A 21020-nucleotide genomic window follows, 5' to 3' on the forward strand; every position below is an offset into this window, starting at 1 on the left:
CTTTTAATAAATAATAGTGCTTATTAAACAAATGTTATTAACTACTAAATACTATTATTTATCAAGTGGGAATTACCCAGGCATCGGAAACTAGTCACCTTCTCAGTTTTCTCCCCTCCTACTTCTTTATTTGACAAGGATTACTTGGTTCCAATCACCGTGGGTTTTGTTTTTCTAAAATTTATTTTTATCCCATATTCTTCACAGCCCTTCCTCACGTGTTCCAACATCTTATTAATTTTTGTTTTCAGATTCCACAAGAACTGGCACGAAAGTTTCAAACAACATGAAGCTACTCATTCTGCCACCTATCGAAAAACAGTCTTCATTAGGTAAGTTCTTTTTCACTATCCTTCCTAGATAGATATTAAATAACGTTGGCGAGAGACAAAATCAATGTTGAAATTCTTTTCCAATTGCACAGTTCTCTGTCATTTCCTCACCTATTCTTACACTTACTTGTTGATCACAGTTTCTTATGAGACTGATCTTTCCATTCCAACCCAACCTTCTTTAGAACTTCCAACAATTCTCAATTCACACTATGAAATGAAATCTTCCAGATCAATAAATACAACATACACCTCTTTCCGTTTTCTATAAACTTTTCACTAATCACCCTTAATAATCCAACTGCGTCTCTCGTACCCTTTCCTCCCCGGAACCCGAATTGATCCTCGTCAACTTTTTCATGTGTTCTTCGATATAACCTCCTGTGCAATATTCAGAGCCAAATATTTGCTGCTTAATAATAGATCTATAACTCTCAAATATCTCTGGGCTCCATTTCTAACACATCGGTATCAACGTCGTCTTCAGGAACTCTTTTGGCCACTCTCCTGTTTCATATATTTCATTGCAGATGTGATACAAGTCTTAATTACCTTTTTTTCGCACATTCTTAATGAATTTGATTGGTATATTATCTATCCCGGTCGCCTTTCCATTCCTAATCTCATATATAGTTTTGTTTTTCAAACTCACCCCGAAGAATATTAAACCCTTTATTATCCATGCGTACTTCATCTTCTACTGCAACATCTGGGCAACACGGTCAATCACTACTAGGGATGCGCTCGAGTCGAGACATGTCTCGAATCTCGAGTCGAGATTCGAGTCGAGACACACTTTGTAAAATTCGAGACGAGTCGAGACAAACGTATTTCTCGACTCGAATTTTCGAGTCGAGACTCGAGTCGAGTCGAGACAGCTGCTAAACATCTCGACTCGACTCGAATGTCTCGAAAATTTTTCTATAATTTTTAATATTATTTTGAAGAAAGTGCTCTCTCAGAAACACTCGGCACGAGTATTTCGGAAACTGCAGGACTTGTCAGGTGTTCGAGGAGTGCTGTGGTGATTGTCTTCAGCAAGTGGCGAAACCAAGGGGAAAAGACGTCGAAATGTCGAGGGGTTGGGTGCCCCCACCTCATTACAGATGTCGAACGTTCTAGTCTGGGCAGATTGGTAAAACAGAACAGGCGGCGAACTGCATCGGAACTATGATCAGAGTTTAATGCTGGGCAAAGTACAAGTGTATCTGAACTAGTTTTGTCAAATTTCCGGAAATTTTGAACCTGTTTTTTTTTTAAAAAAAACGTTTTTTTCGATTTTCTGAAAAAATTGAAAAAAGTAAATATGTTTGTATTAGGTTAATTTTACTAGTAATGATATCTTTTTTTTTTCAAACACGGGAAAAATTTAAGTTCAAAAATTTCAATATTGCGAATATTAAAAAATAGCACTCGAAAATAAAACTATTCCAATTATTATCTATATATTAAAATACTAGATTTACGCGTATATGTTTCTCCTCACAGAAAAGTTTATATGTTTGTCTCCAATCCTTTCAACAATGAGACCTCGAACCCACAAGTGCTAGAAACGTGCCGTTTTCATTTGTCGATTCCAAATTTTATGTAAATTGTCCAGTTCTAATTGAATATTTTTGTAAAAAGAAAAAAAGAAAAAAAACATGGCCATTACTTCTTTATTGCATTTATAGGGGTACACAAGAAGTACTGTGGGGGCGCGGTGGCTCAGTGGTAGGACGTTCACCTCCGGTGCATGGGGTCCCTGGTTTGATCCCAGATCGCGCCGTGTGGACTTTGTGGTGGACAAACACCATGCTCGTGGGTTTTCTCGGGGTTCTCCCGTTTCCTTCCACTTTCTTCATTCCACCATTTCATTCATTTCTCATCATCACCGTCTCCTTTAGCTTAACTGGCATAAAAGTGGGACGTAAAACTAAAGATATCATTTCACTAGAAGTACTGAAATTTTTGAAAAAGTAAAGCATCATACCCTACGAGTTATTTCAACATCACATAGTTGTATATAGGGGTTGTATATCTGTCAGGCGTTTGTTTCATGGCCAAATGATAATGAAAACGAAGGATAACCATTTCTCCAGTCTAAGATTAATCTTCATTGTTTGGAGAGTTTTTTTTTTTTTTTTTTTTAAATAAACACCGTTTATCACTGACATAATTAATTGTGTGTGTACTTTATTTACTTATTAAATAATGCATGCAAATGCATGCATACACGATATGGGCATTCAGTAAATGGATACTTGAAAATTTGAACTCAATTATCTATACAAGCCGGCTACGGGTGCAGTGCAAGCTACTCTTTGGATTGAGCTTCTTACCGGATGTGTAGCCTACCGAAGGACCACACAGATGTTATCGAAACTATTGTGCTTTGTGTTTTTTTGTATGCTTTGGCAGAAAGTTCTGTAGATATCGAAGCCCGCCAGTGAAGCCATATCTAGCATCTTGGTGCTAGATCTAGCATAATTCACTCCCATCTAGCATCTAGCATCTTGACTTTAGCATCTTGGCAAAATCTCATTCTTTCCTCTGGAGAACAGAAAAAGAACGAAAATTTAGATGGCTCATTGAGCGTTGGGAATTACCCTTAGTTGAAGCGATGGTTGGAGTAATAAAACCAGTTAGTATTTCCGCTGTTGTATTGTTGAATTCACAGAAATGTTCAAAAATAAGCAAAACGTGACTCTGTACAAGATGTTTACTTACCCATAGTTTTATTATTGTCAACTGAACCCTGAGTGTCTGGGATGTTTCTGTCCCTTCTCACTTTACAACTTCAGAGGGGAGGGGGGTATGACCGCTAAAAGAAATGCTTCAGTGCTGCGTCGGAAGCGGCATGTTTTATATATATTTCTTCCCCTGATTCTCTTTCCAATACAGAGAACCGACTCTTTAAATGAAGAAAGAACCCTGAACCCTCCCGAAAATGCAAAAATGAATGATGCGTACAAATAACAAATCTATGGATGAATCAAATAATGCAGATACATGAGAAGATGATGACGTGTGTCTTGTAATTGTTATATTAATATCCACTGGATTAAGTGAAAGTATAAAATGGATTTGATGACTGCCAAATTGACGTCACCTTGGTAAGTCATTATTTTTTAATATTTAGTAATATTAAATTAGATTATAGTTTAGCGTCGTTTTCAGGAGCAAAGCTCTACAAGACGTGAACGTACAGTTTAAAGTCGGATTTCAAACACATGAGCTCCTACCATGAATCAAACCTCGTTCGAGAAAGGCGCACACGCTAACCACATAGCAACGGGGAGCTCAACATTTAGTGATATGTATATTAAGTTGTAAAATTATATTCGTTTAATTTTCACTAATATAATCTTCACAATGTAAAGCATTCGCTAGGCACGTTATCTTGTTTAAAAACAAAAAGCCTATCTCTTATGTTTCCGTCTCGGGGTTGGACTGCGGGATGATAGAAATCCGAAAGAGATGTTTTTATTATATTTTGTGCAGTAGATCTGCTCTTTTATAATCTCCGTGTTTGATAAGAATGAACCTCCCTGGCTCACGAAAATGTACACGTAATATAACAAATCATGCACATTAAATGCCAGACTAATATAGCAAACATTGAAGATGCCCCCCCTAGAAAATTTTCTTCGGCCGCCCATGTCTGGAGGTACACAATTTCGCAACTTAGTGGATACGATGTGGATGTATTCAAAGTCTACTTATTTACCCATAAAATTTAAATTTTATAACAATATTCTCAGTGAATACTATTATGGAGAACTATTTTTTTAATTCGATCGCTATTTTTTTTTTTTTTTTTTTTTTTTTTTTTTTTTTTTTTTTTTTTTTTTTTTTTTTTGTTCACCAGGTCTCGGTAATCGTCTGGCACGAAAAATGAAGTTTCTACAAGTGTTCCCCAGCATTTTTTTTTTTTTTTTTTTGAGAAAGGGGTCCTCCAGGAGCGTTATTGATGGTGTAATTCCTACGTTTGTTATATACATGTATAGATATAGATAGATATCAATATAGAGATACTGCGTATATATATAAAGATAAGTAGGAGCGGGTCTTTAAAATTAGTTCGGAAAGATAATATGAAAATCTGGCATAATTTGCAAGAATCTATCTAGTCTAATATATATAAAATAAATAGTTTGTGTTTGTCTGTTTGTATGCGGCCTGGGGACCAGACGAGTGGACCGAGAGTTATCAAATTTTAGTCAGGGGTACCCTGGTCCAGGCCCCAGATCAAGACGAATCTTTTTTTTTTTTTTTTAATTCGGACCAGGAGGTCTCAGGGGGCGCTTACAGGGACATGTAAAAGTGGTAGAAAATGGCCGATATTACTGTCGAATTCATAGTTTTCGCGGTCGCTGAAATCAATGGTGAAACTCTGATCACATTAACTTACAAATTCACCCTATCCGGGCGGGGGTCACCGGGGGGATCGGATACCGAGACAAGTAAAAGTAATCCAAAATGACCGATATTAGTGTCAAATCCATAGTTTTCGCAGTCGCTGAAATCAATGGTGACAATTCCATTAGCGATGATATGCAAATTCAGCTATAATTGTATGCGGACCGGGAAAAATCTTTAAGTTTCTACGTCCCACGGTTTTGCCGGTTAGGCTAAAGGAGACGGTGATGATGAGAGATGAGTGAAAGGGTGGAATGAAGAAAGCGGGAGGAAACGGGACAACCCCGAGAAAACCCACGCACACGGTGTTTGTACACCACAAAGTTCACTTGGCAGGGGCTGGGATCGAACCAGGGACCCCAAGCACTAGAGATGAACGCTCTACCACTGAGCCACCGCGGCCCCCAATGAGGTTGCAAGCTGGTCAGTCATGGCGGGAGGTGGCACATGCCATAGGAGTGGCACAAAGTGTGATTTCCCGATTGTGGAATCGATTTCAAACAACTGGAAGTGTTCGAAGAAGACAAGGACAGGGCCGTCCACTAGCAACTAAAGCCAGAGACGATCGTTATCTGTTGTTAACAGCCCGTCGAAACCAGAATACAACTCTGCTACCGCGAGCCTTCCGAACAACAACAGGACGCATAATATCTACTCAAACGGTCCGCAATCGCCTTCGAGAAGGTGGTATCTACGCACGTAGGCCTATGGTGTGTGTCCCATTAACTGCATGACACCGTGTTCATCGAAGAGCGTAGGCGGAGGAACATCGTGGGTGGGGACGCAATTAATGGGGCAATGTTTTGTTCTCTGACGAGTCTCGATTCAGTGTAGAGCCTAATAATCGACGTGTTTTCATCTGGAGAGAGTGTGGAACACGACACAATCCCATGTTTGTGCGAGAAAGATCCCAGTATCATAGTAGTGGACTGATGGTGTAGGCAAGAATCAGCATTGGTGAGCGTACTGAGCTCCACATCATCCGAAATGGCTCTTTGACGGCTCTCAGATATAGGGATGAGATCATGAAAACTCTTGTTCTTCCTTATGCTGGTGCCATTAGTGATTCGTTCCTTTTTATGGATGACAATACTCGTCCTCACAGAGCTCGGTTAGGGGATGATATGCTGAGGGTATCGCTCGGATGAAGTGGCTAGCATGCTCTCCGGATCTCGTTCCAGTTGAGCATGTCTGGGATATGCTTGGCAGACGAATTGCCGCTAGGCCAGTAAATCCAACAACCATTCCAGAGCTGGAAGTCGCTCTTCTGGATGAGTGGCACAACATCCCCCAAGAACTCATCGATAATCTGATTGAATCCATGCCACGCAGGTGCGAGGCTCTGTTGGCTATTCGAAGTGATCATATGACATATTAAGGAACAATCAGTGTTGTTGCTTTGCCTGTTTATGGGTAGTTCGAGAGGTGCACACATAACCGTCTTGTGTCATGAGCCATGTGAACAAGGTTTTCCGTGCCCCAACTCCAGTATGTGCCCCATTTTTCTAGTGTATCTTAAAGCATTCCTTCTTGTATGATATATATGAGTCAAACACAAGCTTATTCATACACTATCTTAAGGTCTTGTGTGATACTTCAGCTGAACCCCTAATTTTTTTGAGCATTATATACAGTATATATATATATATAGTGGCGGATTCAGGATATGATCAAGGGAGGGGCTAAACCATAGTTTGCAGTTTTATCCAGTGTAAAGCAGGATTGAAGCCCATTTTATGCAGTGTATACTTGAGTGTGAAGGGGGAGGGGGGCTGTAGCCCCTTTGGATCCGCCTCTGTATATATATATATATACATGATCGAAAATGGCCTCACATCCATACTCGTTGAGATGAGCAGAAGATGCCGTTTAAATCCACAAATTCAGCCCCATTAGTACTCTAAGGAGGATGATGACATGTAAAGATAATTGAAAATTATCGATATTAATGTCAAATTCATAGTTTTGGGGCTCCACAAGTTCATTAGTGACAGTTTTGGTGTCCTTTGTGTCCAAAATGAAACGTATTCTCCCCGTGCGAAGAATGGATATTCTGCTAGTCTGTGATAACTAACGGAAGTTTCATTTAATATATTTCTCGCTGCTCAAATTTACTCACTTGTGCGGTATATGTGTGTAAAATAGAATTAAAACCTGTTGTTTTAAGTATTTTTCCGTTAGCGAAATACATTGTATATACAATAGGACGTCGATAATCCTAACGTCAAAAATCCGAATGCGGTCCCTAGAAGCTTTTTACAATTTGGCTTAACGCTAGCAATAAACAAACAATAGCGTGTCCATCGACGTTATGTGAAGTCAGTGTTTTTACAAAAGTTCATTTATATGTAATTGTTTGTCATGTATTTTTATTTTTATTTTTTCTTAGGCCTATAAGTTTTAAGTGTGATTTACAAGAACAGTGTTATTTAGAGTACAAGAAAGTTCTTCAGAAACATTAAATGTAAGTAGACTTACGTACGGTAGGATTGTAATTACTGTATGTACTGAATAACCACTGTATCGATAGAAGAACATACCGTACAGTATGTAAGCCTAAATGGCATTTTCTTGGTCATTTTCGAAAATCCGAACAATTTGAAAATCCGAATACCTGTGGTCCTAATTAGTTCGGATTTTCGACTTCCCACTGTATATGTTGCAGACATGTTACAGCAAATAAGATTACTAGCTTCAGGCTAACAAATAGTTTTTAAACTACATTTTCCTGTTTTTGCCAATATTTCCGAACAAACGATTTTTTCTAATGGTTTCAAAATTTCCGGAATTTTACATAGAACAATCAAAATATCTCTATGAAATATATGTTTGATTTAACATATTAACTAAAATGATTCTGTGATTAAATGATGATTCTGATAATACCCAAATTTTCCGTTTTTTCCCCAGCTCGGAAAAACAGTAAAAACGCTGTTTTTTAAACCCAAAATTTCCGTTTTTTTCACAGGCCTTCACAATACTAGTCTGAACACACATTCCTAACGATGGCGAATGTTAACACTACGACATCGGCAACTATAACTAAAATGAACACGTGACCATCGCCACTAGACCTTGGCACAATGGCAGAGCGTTGCATTGTCTGATGAATCCCGATATCTTCTTCATCATGACGATGTGAGGGTGCGAATCCGTAGTGTTCATAGGGAACAGCTCCTTGACATCTGTACTGCGGGACGGAGACAAACTGGCTGCGGCTTAATTATTATCTGGGGAACATTCAGGTGAGCATCCATGTGTCTAGTGGAGCTTGAGCAAGGCACCATGACGGCCGAGGTATCGCACGCTGCTTGCAGACTACGTACACCCCTTCATGACGGCCATGTTTCCCATCGGTAGTGGCATTTTTCGAAAAGATAATGCACCATGTCGCAAGGCCAGGAGTGTGATGGAGTGGTTCTAGGAACACAGGAGCGAGTTCCAAGTGATGTGCTGGCCCCCAAACTCTTCGGATCTGAACCCAATCGATCACATCTGGGATGTGATTGAACGTGACGTGAGGGTGCATCACCCCCTCCCCGGAATTTACGGGAATTAGATGACCTGTGTGTGCATATGTGGTGCTAACTCTCTCCAGCGACCCACCGAGGAACATTGCGACCATGCCAAGACCCGTTGCCGTTGTTATTCATGCCAAAAGGTGGATATACTAACAATTAGGTAGGTAGTCATAACGGTCTGGCTGATGTGTATGTATATTTTAACTCGTATATTTTGTATCGACTCGAATTTCGAGACGTCTCGACTCGAATTCGAGTCGAGTCGAGACAGAGACTGTCGAGTCGAGACACGAGTCGAGACAGCAATATATTTTCGAGTCGAGACACGAGTCGAGACAACATTTTCTCGAGTCGAGTCGAGACAGGCTTAAATCTCGACTCGACCCGACTCGAACGCATCCCTAATCACTACTCTCATATAAGTCCTCAATACATTCTTTCCATCTTCCTAAGACTTCACTTCTCTCACTGACTACCTTCCCAGTCATACATTTCCTCATATTTCCCAACTATTTTTAATTCTTCTTTGCCCTCGCATTTCCTTTAGTAAAACTCTTCCCTTGCTCTGTCTGTTTCAATTTGTAACTTGTTTAACTTTCTTTACATATTTTCGTCCTCTTATGTATCAACCTGTTTCCACGACTTCCTTATCCTCAATTTCTGCAACATCGGTTATGTAACCCACTGTTTCTTAGCCGCTTTGCATTCGCGGTAACCTACTACTTCTTCTTCAACCTGCTTTATTTAAAGTTTAATATGCTCCCACCGTCTGTTACCACCTGCACCTATCCTTTCCTCATTTGAGCATTTTTCTTCGAATTTTTCAACGAGAAGATTTCTCACTTCCTTGTTTCTCAACTTTTTCGTATTCAACATCTTATTGTCTACTATTTTTTGCCTACATTTTTCCACTTGAATATCCATTTTGTACAGCACAAAGTTTCGGGTCCGGGGAGAGTCTCGAGTTTTAAAAGCTATTCCGATACCTGTCCTGAAACATAATAATTGTCTGTCTGATGTCTTTGGCCGTCTATTAAGGATTTCCATTTACAAGATTGTAGGTAATTCCACCGAAAAGTTTCGGAGGTGATTCCTTATTTGAAATGGAAGAAATACGCTCTAATAAACATGGGTCTAAAAACGTCTCCTTTCAGAGTTATGAAACGCGGAAAATTCGAAAACTCACTTTTCAAAACGCCCGATTTAGAAACTATAGGACCTATCCCGAGCGGTTTAAGGAATTATACAGGAACTAGTATGCGCTCTATCTAAATATCCATGTTTTACCATCCTCTGTTATCGGCGAAACGAACTGTAGGAAGTTGAGGTTTAAGGATACTCATTTAAGTACTAACAGTGCGTTGGTTTCGCTGGTACCGGTGAATCTGAAACATGGATGTTTAGACAGAACGCATAATAGTTCCTGTGTAATTCCTCAAACCGCTTGGGACAGGCCCTATACTTTCTAAAGCAGGCCGTTTTGAAACTTGATTTTTTCGAATATTCGGCGTTTTATAAATCTGAAAGAAGACGTTTTTCGACCCTTTTTTATAAGAACTTTTTTCTTTCATTTCACATAAGGAATCACCTCCCAAAGATTTTCGGTGGCATTACCTACCACCCTGTATATTTCTTGTGCTGGTTGAACCAAATATACCCAGTTACTAGTGGATTCTGTCTCCAGAAACTGTCTAGTCCCTTTCCCCTTTCATTTCTTTCGCCTAAACCATATTTGCCTAAAATACTATCTTCCTGCTTTCCTTCATAAGGGTCTTCGTAATGGTAGTGTTTATCGGGGAGGTGTATAATACTGGTAGTATCAGTTTCTCTCTTGGTGAATGTGGCTATTTCTAGGATAAATAATCATGGATCAGTGAGGATTCTGCATTTTTTGAATAATTGTTTACTTGAGTGTGTGCAGTTTATGCCAGTGATTATACGCAAATATTATTACACAAATAAACGATTGTTTTTCTTTTCTATACTGTTGTTACATTTGACCAGAAGACTATTCCATACCTTTGTAATGAGTGAATTAGGCTCTAATAGATTGTATTAAAGGTTTTATATTTAAACTTTATTTTAAAATTCTAAGAACGTATATCTTACTATTTACTTTCTTGCGTTGATGGTAGTATATTGTTATATACTACACATGCACCTTCATTGAAAACAAAACCAACATGTGCTCCATATTTGTAAACAAGAACACATGCTTCTTTTACAATTACTGCTAGTTCTACGAGCAAGGAGACGAAGGCATCATCATCACCAACAGGACACTAGCGCCGATGTTCATGAAGAGCGTACAAAACACTCACTCCATTGGAATCACTTTCAGCTGGTCAAGTCCTCTCTCTTAGCTCGAGCTCTAAGTGTTCTAACCCAACCCACGCCTCTCAGCTTGCTTGAGACCTGGGTTGGGTTCTCGCGCTCTGTAGTTCTGTACTCTGAGCTCTGTAGTTCTTTTCCCACTTATCTTACCTGAAGCTCTGTTGGACCTTAACCACTCCCCTTGCTTGCCTGAATCACTGTGATTCTAACCGCAACCACATAGCTTGCCTGGATCTCTCTGGTTTTTCCTGATTGCTTAGCTTGCTTGGAGTTCTGCGTAATCCTAACTCATCCCTTTGCTTGCCTGTAGCACTGGGAGAACCTAGCCGTAACCACTAAGCTTCCTTGGAGCTCTACAGCATCCTTCACTTGGCTGCCTCGCAGGTGGTTACAGTTATATATTTACAGTTCTTATTACGTATTTCTCTATATTTTGATGATCTGAATGAGTTTTACAATATGTTATCACGGGCACGGGAAGAGTATTATTTACAATAAATATTTGAAAAACAAATTTGAACTCTCTTTCAACTTTACTACACATTTAATAAATTAAATGAAATTATGAAAACCCAACTTAAGCCTAACCAAGTCCAAACCATGTTCAAAAATTCATTTCAAATAGTGCAGCTGTTTCCATACCATTTTCCACGTAAATATGAATTAAGAAATAAAAAAATATTAGAAATGACATATTTTTTCTTTTAGAGGTAGAATTATTAAAAACTTGAGGCCCATGGTTATTTATTTTGATTAAAATGTTTATATATCGGTTTCATTTCCTTAACTTGAGGGAATCGTAAGATATATTCTTAGCGAAACAAACTCAATTTCTTCCTGCTTCGAAGAATACCTATTATAATCAAAATTATATCATAAAAACAAGACCAATACCAGTACAAACTAAGTTCTAAAACTCACTTTAAATGGCTGATGTAGCAGACATCGTCTATTTCAATTGGATATAAATTCTAATTCAAAAGCTAACATGAAATGAACAAAGTAATAAAACAAAACAAAAAATGAATAGTTCAAACAAAGAAATAATTAAAGCGAGTTGTTACCAGGGGTAAAAGTGATGGGGAACGCGGAAGAGTGTCGTTCCCCAAATTCCAAAAATATTTATGGCATCTCTCTACTTTCAAAAATTACAATGGACAAAGTTAGGCCCTGAGAACAGAGTGACGTCATCCGTCCCCCTACCTTTTCAGATTCCCGCTTACCTCTGGTTGTGTCGTACGGACGAGTATATTGGATAATAACAGAAAGTAATAAGTATTTTAAACGTCGTTTTACTTTTCCATATACTTATAAATTTCGTACCTTGAAGATCCAAGATTCATTAAAAGATGAATTAGAAAGATTCAAATAGTTAAACATAATCAAATACAAAAACATTGTTTAAGAGTCAGTTAGTAGTACTGCCGAGACATTTCTGGTACAAACGGGTTCATTTTTTAGCATGAAATAGATCTATGTTTCCATTAACAGCAACCAAATAAAGAATTATGTTTACAAAATGATACAATAGTGACATATAATATATGCTTCACATTTTTATTAGATACTATTCTCAGATTATGTTTTTCAATTGCAGGTAAACGTAAAGAGAAACGTCATACTAACCTAAAGATGATGATATTTGGAGGAGTTTTTGCTGTAATCTTTACTTTGACGATGATGGGTACAAATGCGGTTGCATTCAACGGAATGTTGATGGGCAATCTAGCTATGCTATTGGTTGGAATTAGCATCTCACGGTTTGTAAATTCATTAAATAGGAAACGTAATTCAAATGGATTTAGACAATCGAACAACAATTTGGAAACCAATTTGCCCAAAATTTTAATACAGTATAGCTCGTTCTAAATTGTAGCAAGCCTCCAACATTTTGTGAGTAGAACATCTATATAGATTCAGGTAAGGTAATATATACTTTAACTTTAGAAAAAGAAAGAAACCTAGAAAATATCATTACAGTCCCAAAGATGTTATTAGTAAGAGCAGGGTTCTCCTTGTGATGACCAATTTCAATTTTATTTCAATTCTTGCTTTCTTTTTTTAATTTAATAAAGAGACGCTAATAGTCTTCGTAAAATTTTAAGAATATTACACAATACTCTAAAAATGATCATCGAGACTACAGAATATCACATAAGAATTTAATAATCTTGATTGAGTCTCAAGACTATCACAGAAGACTCTAAAAATCTCCGTTGAGTCTCAATTTGATCAAAGAAGATGGAGATATTCTTGTGAAGATTATCATAGAGGACTATAAGATTCTTTATTAAGTGTCAATTTGATCAAAGAACATTCCGATATTCTTGTGAACACTATCGCAGAAGACTTTAAGATTATTCATAGAGTCTCAATTTTATCCAAGGAGGCTCCGATATTTTTACAAAAGCTATCACAGAATCCTCTAAGATTCTTTATTAAGTTTCAATTTTATCAGAAAAGACTTCGATATTCTTGCTAAGACAATCATAAAGTACTTTAAATTTACTTGTTGAATCTCAATTTTGTCAAAGACTCCAATATTCTTGTGAAAATAATCGTAGAAGACTTTAAAATGTTTCATTGTGCCTCAATTTTATCAAAGAATAGTTCGATATTCTTGTGAAAACTATCATAAAACACTTCAAAATTCTTCATTAGGTCTCAATTCGATCAACCAAGACTCCGATACCCTTGTGAAGACTATAACATTCTTCACAGAGTCTCAATTTGATCAAAGAAGACTCCCATGTTTTTTGAAGAGTCTCATAGAAAACTTTAAAATTCTTCATTGAGTCATAGTTTAATCAAATAAGACTCCGATATTCTTTTGAAGACTATCGCAGAAGACTCTAAAATTCTTCATTGACTCTCAATTTGATCAAAGAAGATTCCGCTTTTCTTGTGAAGTATATCATAGAAAGTTTTAAGATTCTTCATTGAGTCTCAATTTGAGCAAAGAAGACTCCGATATTCTTGTGAAGAGTATCATAGAAAACTTGAAAATTCTTCATTGAGTCTCAATTTAATCAAACAAGACTCTGATGTTCTTGTGAAGACTATTGCAGAACAGTAAAATTCAAAATTGAGTCTGAATTTTATCAAATAAGATTCCGACATACTTTGAACAATATCACAGAAAGTTTTAACATTCTTCATTGAGTCTTAATCAAACAAGACTCCATTATCTTTGTAAAGACTATCATAGAAGAAACTGACATTCTTCAATGAGTCTGAATTTGATCAATGACGACTCCGCTTTTCTTGTGAAGATTATCATAGAAAGTTTTAAGATTCTGCATTGAGTCTCAATTTAATCAAATAACACTCCGATTTTCTTCTGAAGAGTATCGTAGGAAACTTTAAAATTCTTAATTGAGTCTCAATTTAATCAAATAAGACTCCGGTATCCTTATGAAGAGTATAATAGGAGACTCTATAATTCCTCATTGAGTCTGAATTTGGTCAAAAAAGTCCTGCATTCTTGTGAAGACTATTGCAGAAGACTCTAAGTTTTTTTATTGAGTCTGAACTTGATCAGAAAAGACTCCGCTTTATTTGTGAACATTATCATAGAAAGTTTTAAGATTTTTCATTGGGTCTCAAAATGATCAAATACCACTCAGATGTTCTTCTGAAAAGTAACATAGAAAGTTTTAAGATTTTTCATTGTGTCTGAATTTGATCAAAGAAGACTCCGGTATTCTTGTGAAGAAAATCATAGAAAGATTTAAGATTCTTCACTGAGTCTCAATTTGATCAAAGAACAATGTTCTTGTGAAGAGTATCATAGAAAACTTTAAAATTCTTTAATTGAGTCTCAATTTAATCAAATAAGACTTCTATATTCTTGTGAAGACTATCGCAGAAGACTCTAAATTTCTTTATTGAGTATGAATTTGATCAAATAAGATTCTGACATTCTTGGAAGAGTATCATAGAAAGTTTTAAGATTTTTCATTCGGTCTCAAATTGATCAAATACGACTCGTGAAGAGTATACAATGTGAAGAGTATAATAGAAAACTTTAAAATTCTTCACTGAATCTCAATATAATCAAATAAGACTCCGGTATCTTTGTGAAGAGTATAATAGAAGACTCTATAATTCCTCATTGAGTCTGAATTTGATAAAAGGAAAGTCCGGTACTCTTGTAAAGATTATTGCAGAAGACTAAAATTCTTCATGAAGTCTCAATTTAATCAATTAATACTCCAATATTCTTGTGAAGACTATCACAGAAGACTATAACATTCTTTATTGAGTCTGAATTTGATCAAAGAAAACTCCGATATTCTTGTGAAGACTATTACAGAAGACAAAAAATCTTCATTGAGTCTCAATTTAATTAATTAATACTCCAATATTCTTGTGAAGACTATCACAGAAGACTATAAGATTCTTTATTGAGTCTGAATTTGATCAAAGAAAACTCCGATATTCTTGTGAAGACTATTACAGAAGACAAAAAATCTTCATTGAGTCTCAATTTAATTAATTAATACTCCAATATTCTTGTGAAGACTATCACAGAAGACTATAAGATTCTTTATTGAGTCTGAATTTGATCAAAGAAAACTCCGATATTCTTGTGAAGACTATTACAGAAGACAAAAAATCTTCATTGAGTCTCAATTTAATTAATTAATACTCCAATATTCTTGTGAAGACTATCACAGAAGACTATAAGATTCTTTATTGAGTCTGAATTTGATCAAAGAAAACTCCGATAATCTTGTGAAGACTATTACAGAAGACAAAAAATCTTCATTGAGTCTCAATTTAATTAATTAATACTCCAATATTCTTGTGAAGACTATCACAGAAGACTCGAAGATTCTTTATTGAGTCTGAATCTGATCAAAGAAGACGCCGCTTTTCTTGTGAAAATTATCATAGAAATTTTTAAGATTTTTCATTGGGTCCCAAGTTGATCAAATACGAATCGGATGTTCTTGTGAAGAGTAACAGAAATTTTAAGAGTTTTCATTGAGTCTCAATTTGAGCAAATAAAATACTGAAGTTCTTGTGGAGAGTATCATAGAACACTTTAAAATTCTTCATTGAGTCACAATTTAATCAAATAATACTCCGATTTTCTTCTGAAGAGTATCGTAGGAAACTTTAAAATTCTTAATTGAGTCTAAATTTTTTCATGTAAGATTTCGAGTCTTTTGTGAAGAATATCATAGAAAAATTTTTAAGATTTTTCATTGGGTCTCAATTTGATCAAATAAGACTCCGATGTCCTTGTGAAGAGTATAATAGAAAACTTTATAATTCTTCATTGAGTCTCAATTTAATCAAATAACAGTCCGGTATCCTTATGAAGACTATCACAGAAGTTTCTTTATTGAGTCTGAATTTGATCAGAGAACACTCCGCTTTTCGTGTGAGAATTATCATAGAAAGTTTTAAGATTTTTCATTGGGTCTCAAATTGATGAAATACGACTCAGATGTTCTTCTGGAGAGTAACGTAGAAAGTTTTATGATTTTTCATTGAGTCTGAATTAAACTTTAAAATTCTTTAATTGAGTCTCAATTTAATCAAATAAGACTTCTACATTCTTGTGCAGACTATCGCAGAAGACTCTAAATTTCTTTATTGAGTATGAATTTGATCAAATAAGATTCTAATATTCTTGTGAAGAGTATCATAGAAAGTTTTAAGATTTTTCGTTTGGTCTCAAATTGATCAAATACGACTCGGATGTTCTTGTGAAGAGTATAATAGAAAACTTTAAAATTTTTCAATGAGTCTCAATATAATCAAATAAGACTCCTGTATCCTTGTGAAGAGTATAATAGAAGAGTCTATAATTCCTCATTGAGTCTGAATTTGATCAAAGAAAAGTCCGGTACTCTTGTGAAGACTATTGCAGAAGACTAAAATTCTTCATTGAGTCTGAATTTAATCAATTAATACTCCAATATTCTTGTGAAGACTATCACAGAAGACTATAAGATTCTTTATTGAGTCTGAATTTGATCAAAGAAAAGTCCGGCATTCTTGTGAAGACTATTGCAGAAGACTAAAATTCTTCATTGAGTCTCAATTTAATCAATTAATACTCCAATATTCTTGTGAAGACTATCACAGAAGACTATAAGATTCTTTATTGAGTCTGAATTTGATCAAAGAAAACTCCGATATCCTTGTGAAGACTATTAAAGAAGACAAAAATTTTTCATTGAGTCTCAATTTAATTAATTAATACTCCAATATTGTGAAGACTATCACAGAAGACTCGAAGATTCTTTATTCAATCTGAATTTGATCAAAGAATATGTGAAAATTATCATAGAAAGTTTCAAAATTTTTCATTGGGTCTCAAATTGATCAAATACGAATCGGATGTTCTTGTGAAGAGTATCATAGAAAGTTTTAATATTCTTCATTGAGTCTCAATTTGATCAAAGAAGATTCGGGTGTTCTTGTGAAGGCAATCGTAGAAGACTTTAAAATTTTTCATTGAGTCTCCATTTTATCAAGAATAGTCCGATATTCTTGTGAATAAGGGCATATAATATTTGCTTCACGTTCTTAATAGATACTGTTCTCAGATTATGGTTTTCAATTGCAGGTAATCATAAAGAGAAACATCATACTAGCCTAATTATGATGATATTTGGAGGAGTTCCCGCTGTAATCTTCACTTTGTCGATGATTGCTACAAAAGTGGTTGTTTTAAACGGAATGCTGATGGGCAATCTAGCTATGCTATTGACTGGAATTAATAGCATCACACGGTTTGTAAAATCATTAAATAAGAGTCCTAATTCCAATGGATATAGATACTCGAACAACAATTTTGGAAACCAATTTGCCGAAAATTCTAATACAGTATAGCTCATTTTAAATGGTGGCTAGCTTCGAACATTTTGTAAGTAGAACATCTACATAGACTCAGGTAAGGTACTATGCTATATATACTTTCACTTTTAGAAAAAGAAAGAAACCTAGAAAATATCATTACAGTCCCAAAGATGTTATTAGCAAGAGCAGGGTTCTCCTTGTGATGATCAATTTCAATTTTATTTCAGTTCTTGCTTTTTTAAAATTAATAAAGAGACGCTAATAGTCTTCGTAAAATTTTAAGAATATTACACAATGTTCTCGAAATGATCATCGAGACTACAGAATATCACAGAAGAATTTAATAATCTTGATTGAGTCTCAAGACTATCACAGACGACTCTAAGAAACTTAGTTGCGTCTCAATTTGATCAAAGAAGACTCCGATGTTCTTGTGAAGAGTTTCATAGAAAACTTTAAACTCTTCAATGAGTCTGAATTTAATTAAACAAGACCACAATATTCTTGTGAAGACAAGCGCAGAAGACTCTAAGATTCTTCATTGAGTCTGAATTTGATCAAAGAGCACTCCGATGTTCTTATGAAGAGTATTAAAGAAAACTTTAAATTTTTTCATTAAGTATCAATTTATTCAAACAAGATTCTGACATTCTTGTGAATAGTATCATAGAAAACCTTAAAATTGCTCCTCGTGTCTCAATTTCATCAACGAAGACTCCGACATTCTTGTGAGGTGTATCATAGAAAACTTTAAATTCTTTATTGAGTCTCAATTTAATCAAATAAGACTCCGACATTCTTGAGACGACTATCACAGAAGACTCCAAAGGTCTTTATTAAGTCTCAATTTTATCAAAGAAGACTGCGGTAGTCCAGTGAAGACTATCATACATGAGTCCAAGGGTCTTTATTAAGTCTCAATTTTATCAAAGAATATCGCAATATTCTTGTGAACATCATCATATAAGACTTTAAGATTCTTCACTGAGTCTTAGTTTTATCAAAGAAAACTCCGATATTCTTGTGAAGACCCTGATAGAAGACTTCAGAATTCTCCACTAAGTCTCAATTTGATGAAGCAAGGCTGCGATATTCTCCAAAGACAATCATAAATGACTTTAAATTTCTCTATTGAGTCTCAATTTTGACAAAGACTCCAATATTCTTGTGAAAACAATCGTGGAAGACTTTAAAATTTATCATAGAGTCTCAATTTTATCATGAATAGCCCGATATTCTTGTGAATAGCGGCATATAATATTCGTTTCACATTCTTAATAGATACTGTTCTCAGATTATGTTTTTCAATTGCAGGTAATCGTAAAGGAAAATGATGATAACATTTGGAGGAGTTTCCGCTGTAATCTTCACTTTGTCGATTATTGCTACAAATGCGGTTGCTTTAAACGGAATGCTGATGGGCAATCTAGCTATGCTATTGACTGGAGTTAACAGCATTTCACGGTTTGTAAAATCATTAAATAATAATCCTTATTCCAATGGATTTTGATACTCGAACAACAATTTTCGAAGCCAATTTGCCGAAAATTCCAATACAGTATACCTCGGTTTAAATTGTAGCGAGCTTCGAACATTTTGTGAGTAGAACATCTATATAGACGCAGGTAAGGTACTATGCTATATATACTTTCACTTTTTGAAAAAGAAAGAAACCTAGAAAATATCATTACAGTCCCAAAGATGTTATTAGTAAGAGTAGGGTTCTCCTTGTGATAATTAATTTCAATTTTATTTCAGTTCTCGCTTTTTACTTTAGTTTAATAAAAATTCGCTAAGGGTCTTCGTAAAATTTTAACAATATGACACAACGCTCTGAAAATGATCGTCGAGTCTACAGGATATCACAAAAGAACTTAATAATCTTGCATAAGTTTCAATACTATCACAGAAGACTCTACGAATCTTCGTTGAGTCTCAATTTGATCAAAGAGGACTCCGATATTCTTATGAAGACTATCATAGAAGACTTTAAGATGCTTCATCGTGTCTCAATTTGATCAAAGAAGACTCCGATATTATTGTAAAGATTATCATAGAGCATTCTAAGATTATTCACTAAGACTCTGTTTTATCAAAGAGGACTCCGATGTTCTTGTGACGACTATAATAGAAGACTTCAACATTCTTCATTGAGTCTCAATTTTATGAAAGAATAACCCGATATTCTTGTGAACACTATCATAAAAGACCTCAAAATTCTTCATTGAGTCTCAATTCGACCAAGCAAGGCTCCGATATCCTTGCGAAAACTATCATAGAAGACTCTATAGTTGTTCATTGAGTCTGAATTTGATCAAAGAAGACTTCGGTATTCTTGTGAAGAAAATCATAGAAAGATTTAAGATTCTTCGTTGAATCTGAATTTGATAAAATTAGATTCCGACATTCTTGTTAATAGTATCATAGAAAGTTTTAAGATTGTTTGTTGACTCCCAGCTGACTCCCAGCTCGATCAAACGGGACTCCGATATCCTTGTGAAGACAATCATAGAAAACTATAGAATTCTTAATTGAGTCTGAATTTGATCAAAGAGGACTTCGGTATTCTTGTGAAGAATATTATAGAAAGTTTTAAGATTCTCCACCGAGTCTCAATTTGAGCAAAGAAGACTCCGAATCGCAGAATACTAAGATTCTTTATTGAGTCTGAATTTGATGAAATAATATTCCATTCTTGTGAAGAGCATCATAGAAACCTTGAAAATTCTTCATTGAGTTCCATTTTAATCAAATAAGACTCCGATATTCTTGTCAAGACTATTGCAGAAGACTCTAAGGTTCTGTGTGGAGTATAAATTTGATCAAAGAAGACTCCGGTATTCTTGTGAAGAGTATCATAGAAAGTTTTAAAATTCTTCATTGAGTCTCAATTTGATCATAGAAGACTAGGATGATCTTGTGAAGAGTATCATAGGACAATTTAAAGTTCTTCGTTGCGTCTTAATTTAATCAAATAAGACACCGATATTTTTGCAGAACCTATCACAGAAGACTAAGATTCTTTATTGAGTCTCAATTTTATCAAAGAAGACTGTGGTATTCTTGTAAAGACTTTCATAGAAGATTCTGAGATTCTTGATTAATTCTCAATTCTATCAAAGAATACCACAATATTCTTGTAAAGACCATCATGAAAAACTCTAAGATTCTTCACTGAGTCTCAATTTGATCAAAGAATACTCCGATATTCGTGTGAAGAGTATCATGGAAAGGTTTAAGATTCTTCATTGAGTCTCAATTTGATGAAAGAAGACTTCGATGTTCTTGTGAAGAGTATCATATAAGACTAAGATTATTTGTTGAGTATTAATTTGATCAAAGAAGAGTCCGATATTCTTGTAAGACCAACATAGGAGATTCTAATGAACTTGTTCTTTGAACAGTTCCATGAATTACTTCTCTTGGAGCAGAATAAATACTTCGGATAAAAAAAACACTGACTGATTGTATGTTTGCCGAAGTTTAGCGTTCTTTTTGAACACCGATGCAATGTCAGGCTATTGAACATAAGCTTAACACTGTAAGGGCTGTGGTGGCTTAGTGGTTGAGCTTCAACCTCTGATGCGTCGGGTCCCTTTCTCGATCGCACCTC

The 21020-nt window shown here is 35.5% G+C and overlaps 1 protein-coding gene across 1 annotated transcript; it reads left to right on the top strand.

The window, feature by feature from the left end:
• Positions 1-255: 255 nt before the first annotated feature.
• On the top strand, positions 256-12472 carry LOC145668124 (uncharacterized). Its single transcript, XM_081735684.1, has 2 exons — positions 256-332; positions 12186-12472. The coding sequence occupies exons 1-2, from the start codon at positions 287-289 to the stop codon at positions 12455-12457; spliced, it is 318 nt and encodes a 105-aa protein (XP_081591810.1). The 5' UTR covers positions 256-286; the 3' UTR covers positions 12458-12472.
• The last annotated feature ends 8548 nt before the right edge of the window (positions 12473-21020 follow it).

This window comes from Thermobia domestica, chromosome 1, assembly GCF_964235325.1.
Source record: "Thermobia domestica chromosome 1, izTheDome1.hap1.1, whole genome shotgun sequence".
Classification (NCBI taxonomy): domain Eukaryota; kingdom Metazoa; phylum Arthropoda; class Insecta; order Zygentoma; family Lepismatidae; genus Thermobia; species Thermobia domestica.

What these genes read in the sequence shown, in the direction of transcription:
- LOC145668124 (XM_081735684.1), top strand. Translation starts at nt 287, where the DNA reads ATGAAGCTACTCATTCTGCCACCTATCGAAAAACAGTCTTCATTAG. An exon ending in CGAAAAACAGTCTTCATTAG is followed by an intron (nt 333 to 12,185) that starts GTAAGTTCTTTT and finishes TTTCAATTGCAG; the next exon opens with GTAAACGTAAAGAGAAACGT.